General features: G+C 40.3%; 1 protein-coding gene across 1 annotated transcript in view; it reads left to right on the plus strand.

Annotated features, from left to right (window-relative positions):
• Window positions 1-208: 208 nt before the first annotated feature.
• LOC107282547 (apoptosis regulator BAX-like) overlaps window positions 209-4,779 on the plus strand; it is a 16,341-nt gene continuing 11,770 nt past the window's right edge. The window contains exons 1-2 of the mRNA XM_015810342.1: window positions 209-279; window positions 2,905-2,959. Coding sequence (XP_015665828.1) covers window positions 216-279; window positions 2,905-2,959 — 119 coding nt within the window. The 5' untranslated portion in view covers window positions 209-215. The remainder of the gene's footprint in view (window positions 280-2,904; window positions 2,960-4,779) is intronic.

Raw genomic sequence — 4,779 nt, forward strand, 5'->3', positions numbered from 1 at the left:
GCAGGCTTCATGGTGCAAACCTCATGCCTCCTCAGAAGTTAAATGCAGAGTGGGCTTATGTCAAGAACTGCATCCGTCATTTTGCAATTCTCCCACATTTCGGGGACGGAGTGGAAATCCCCTCAGGAACGCCCTTAGTTGGCTCCCTCTTTCATTTTCCCCGGGACAGGAAGTTGCTCTGTAAGGGGGCCGATCCTCCTCGCCTGGATTTCGATATGGCTGCGGAGGGAAGCGGGAGGAACCGGCCGACGGCCTCAGCTGCAATTCCCGGGGAGCCGAGTAAGAACGTTGTGCAAAAGAGCGGCCGGTTTATGTCCCCAGCGGAGAATGGGAGGGAATGAAGGGAGAAGTTGGAAGTTCCGGCTTCCGAGGCTGTTTCAGCCAGCCGCATCCCTCGGCACAGGCATAGGCATAGGCGGGTTCGAACTGCTTCAGAGTTTACGGTGCTGCCCTCGGATAAATTGAGAAAACTAGTTAATTTAACCAGGGGGCTCTGTATCGGGCAACCACAGTCAGCGTAAAAATAACCCCGGACTATAGGATTCCACTAGGGCTACATAAGAGAGCTTGTAGCATGTACAGATAGTCCTCAATTTACAACAGTTCATTTAGTGACCGTTCAGTTACAAGGACATTAAAAAAAAGTGATTTATGACCATTTTTCACACTTATGACCTTTGAAGCATCTCCATGGTCATGTGATCAAAATTTGGACGCTTGGCAACTAGTTCATACTTATGACCGTTACAGCATCCCGGGGTCATGTGATCCCCTTTTGCGCTCTCCTGTTAAGCAAAATCAATGGAGAAGCCAGATTCACTTAACTGTGTTACTAACTGAAGAACTGCAATGATTCAGTTAACAGCTGTGGCAAGAAAGATTGTAAAATGGGGCAAAACTCAACAAATGTCTCACTTAACAACAGAAATGTTGGGCCCAATTGTGGTCGTGTACTTTAAAAAGGGTATGTGAACCGTTCGGCAAGTTAAATGTGTAATCCATAAAGCATTATTTAAAGAGAGAGAAGACTCCTTACTAGATTCTTTAGTCAATCAGTCCAAAATGCTCTTGTGGTTTCTTAAAATAAGGACTAAATAATTCCTTGGCTAAATTCACACAACAGCTAAACCCTAAACTTGGACTAAGAAATCTTAACTGCTGTGCTCATGTAACCTGTTATGCCCAATCAAATTAGTATAGGCAGTCCTCGACTTACGGCCACAATTGAGCCCGAAATTTATGTCGGTAAGTGAGATGTTTGTTAAGTGAGTTTTATGTACTTTCTTACCACAGCTGTTAAGTGAATTGCTGCAAATGAGAAATTAGTAACCCGATTGTTAAGTGAATCTGGTGTCCCCATTGACTTTACTTGACAAAAGTTTGCAAAAGGGGATCCCGCATGACCTTGGGACACAGCAACGGTCATAAGTAGGAGACAGCTGCCAAGCATCTGAATTTTGATCACATGACCGTGGGGATACTGCAAAGGTCATAATATGAAAAATGGTCAGTGCCATTGTAACTTTGAACAGTCACTAAATGAAATATTGTAAGTCGAGGACTACCTGTATAGAATTGTGCCCAAAAAAGGATTGGCTCCTGCTTTTCACTGACATTGTCAATGAGAGGAGAAACCCTGGAGTCTGTGGCTACCCGCTTTAGTTTTTAGCTTATTCTAAATAAGATTTTATTCAAAAGAAAAATTATTCGTATATGTTAAAATATTAGTTTTTACAAGCTGCATTTGAACATGAGACTGAACTATAGGTAGTTTGCTCTGTCATGACTGAGTTCCTACAACATGCCAAGCCAAACAAATCACCCACCTTACAGGTTAATGTAGGAGTAAGCAGTTACCTTCTTGTAGACAAGGGAGGACCATTCCTAGCATTTCAGTAGGGCACAGCGGAGAAGATGCAGTGGTTACTTTTTCCCCAGGAATTTTATTTGTCTTTTTAAATGGTGTAGTCCTTGACTTACGACCACAACTGAGTCCAAAATTTCTCCTGCCAAGTGAGACAGTTATTAAATGAATTTTATCACATTTTATGACCGTGCTTGCCACCGTTGTTAAGTGAATCACTCCAGTTGTTAAGTTAGTAACACGGTTGTTAAGTGAATCTGGCTTCCCCATTGACTTTGCTTGACAGAAATTTGCAAAAGGTGATCACATGACCCCGGGAGACTGCAACCGTCATAAATACAAGTCAGTGACCAAGTGTCTGAATTTTGATCACATGACCATGGGGATGCTGCAATGAGCGTGTGAAAAATGGTCATGTCACTTTTTTCAGTGCCGTTGTAACCTTGAATGGTCACTAAACGACCTGTTGTAAGTTGAGGACTACCTGTATCTATTGCAAGACTTATACTGAAGTTCTACATCTGTTTCTCACCTCAAAATGACAAGAAATCGTACCCTAGATTTTCCATATTCCTGATCAGAAGAGCCTCTAGGCCTAGGGGCCACAGAAGGGAATCTGAGGCCTGCTTAGTCTTGATGGTGAGCCCAACCCATTTCTTGGCAACTGGCTCATATTTATGATGGTCGCAATGCCCTGGGGTCATGGGATGTGACCTTCTGACAAGCAAAGTCAATGGGGAAGCGGAAGCCAGATTACCTTCACAACCATATGACTAACTTAACAAATGCAGTGATTCACTTAACAACAGTGGCAAGAAAAGTTGTAAAATGGGGCAAAATTCACTTAACAAATGTCTCGCTTAGCAACAGAAATATTAAGCTCAATTGTGGTCGTAAATCGAGGACTACCTGCAGTCCACTTCCCTTAAATATCAGGAAATCGTAAGCCAACTTAGCAAGTTTGCAGGACAATGAATTAGAGGTCAGTTCGGATGCAAATGGAAGGTAAAAGACTGAAATCTTTTCTCTTTCTTGCCAAGGACTTTCTGACAGCATCTCGTGCATCCTTCGAATTGGGAAAGCCTTATTGTTGGGGTAGGCAAGATTTATTTATTTTATTTATTTATTTAAAATGTTTATATAGACGGACTTCTAGTTTTGAACCATAGCGCACAGTCGAGGGAATTGCGGAGCTCTGCACCCTACGGCTAGTTTTGCCCTGCCAGGGGACCCTAAATGGGTCTAAAGTCGCCCCGGAGAGGCACCGAAGAAAGAGGGGTGCCCCGATGATCACGGAACAATGGCAGTCATCCCGCTCGATCCAGGGGAAACCCTTTAACCCGACAGGAGAAAGGCTGGCCCACACTTCAGTGACCAGCCCAAGCTACTTGCAGCCGAAGTCCAAAGGCACTAACCAGAGCAATGTGAAGAGCGTGCTTGAAACTGGGTGAGGAATTCGATCTTCTGTCTCTTATTTTGTATCTGATTTCCTGGAAAAGATTCCCAAGAAGCAAAAATCCTCCCAAAGTGAGGGGACTACACCCCACCCTCCCATAGACGGAAGCGGCGAATTAAAATGGGGAACAAAAATATATTAAAATGAGGTTAAAAATACTACAGTCTGGATAAATTTGAAAACTAAGAAAACTGTTAAAATTCCATACCTGAAAAAAAGTATTGATGAAATTTAATAATAATAATAATAATAATAATAATAATAATAATAATAATAATAATAATAATAATAGTAGTAATAATAGTAATAGTAGTAGTAGTAGTAGTAGTAATAATAATAATAATAATAATAATAATAGCAACAACAACAACTTTTTGCTTTAAAAGCTGGAAAATGAACAGCTACTGACACCTAGTGGAAAACTAGAGAAAACTATAGTTGCATTGACTCAGAATTTGGCAAGACACCCAGAAATAGCAAAAAACAGCTGGGAACAAAGCATTGGGCTATCTACTACAGAGTGAAATTATATATGTTTAGAAACTGCTGACCTTCTGGGATTATAAACTGAGCTGCATTTTTAAGTTAAAGACTGTTTACAGAGAAAGAAAAACCTTGAGCTTTGGTTAATCTTCTAAAAAGGAAGTTACTGGAAAGCTTTCAGGTTGTTAAACACTTTGGATTGAAATCTTGGCTGGTTGATAATCATAAGACCCCTGAAAAGAAGAACTTACAAAATATTGTTTTCAGTGGTGCTTTGATAATTGGAAACATATTGAATTACAATAAACATATATAAAGATAAGAACTACACAAGATTTGGTTGTTTGGATTTTAAGATGGGCTGGTTAGCTAATTAAAGAGACTATGATATCTGTGAAAAACTACTTAAGAGGATGGATGTTGTATATTTATCTAAAAGTGACAGAAAACCACACCTAACACCTCCTGCTGAAGACCCCAGCGTGGAACATCAGAGATCTGCAGGAACAGAGCAAATACATTCCAGGAGAAAATATATGCAATGCTGCAACAGAATCAAATGACTATTGTCTTAAATCAGGGGTAGTCAACCTTGGCTCTTTTATGACTCGTGGACTTCAACTCCCAGAATTCCTGAGCCAGCTGGCTCAGGAATTCTGGGAATTGAAGTTCACGAGTCATAAAAGAGCCAAGGTTGACTACCCCTGTCTTAAATCATGATGAGATTAAAAACAACATTGATAACATAAATGAACATATCTTTAACCTAAACTCACAATTCATTCATTCAAATTTAATTTGTATACCGCCCTTCTCCCATAGGACTCAGGGCGGTTCACAGCATATTTAAAAAACAGATATTATACACAAATAAAAAATACAAAAATACAACAATATAAACCCCAATAAAACCGAATTAAAAACCAAATATTGACGGCTGTGTTTCCAATTAAAATTACTTCTAAAATCATCCCTA

Source organism: Protobothrops mucrosquamatus, unplaced genomic scaffold (assembly GCF_001527695.2).
Source record: "Protobothrops mucrosquamatus isolate PMUCROS unplaced genomic scaffold, P.Mucros_1.0 scaffold8, whole genome shotgun sequence".
NCBI classification, from domain to species: domain Eukaryota; kingdom Metazoa; phylum Chordata; class Lepidosauria; order Squamata; family Viperidae; genus Protobothrops; species Protobothrops mucrosquamatus.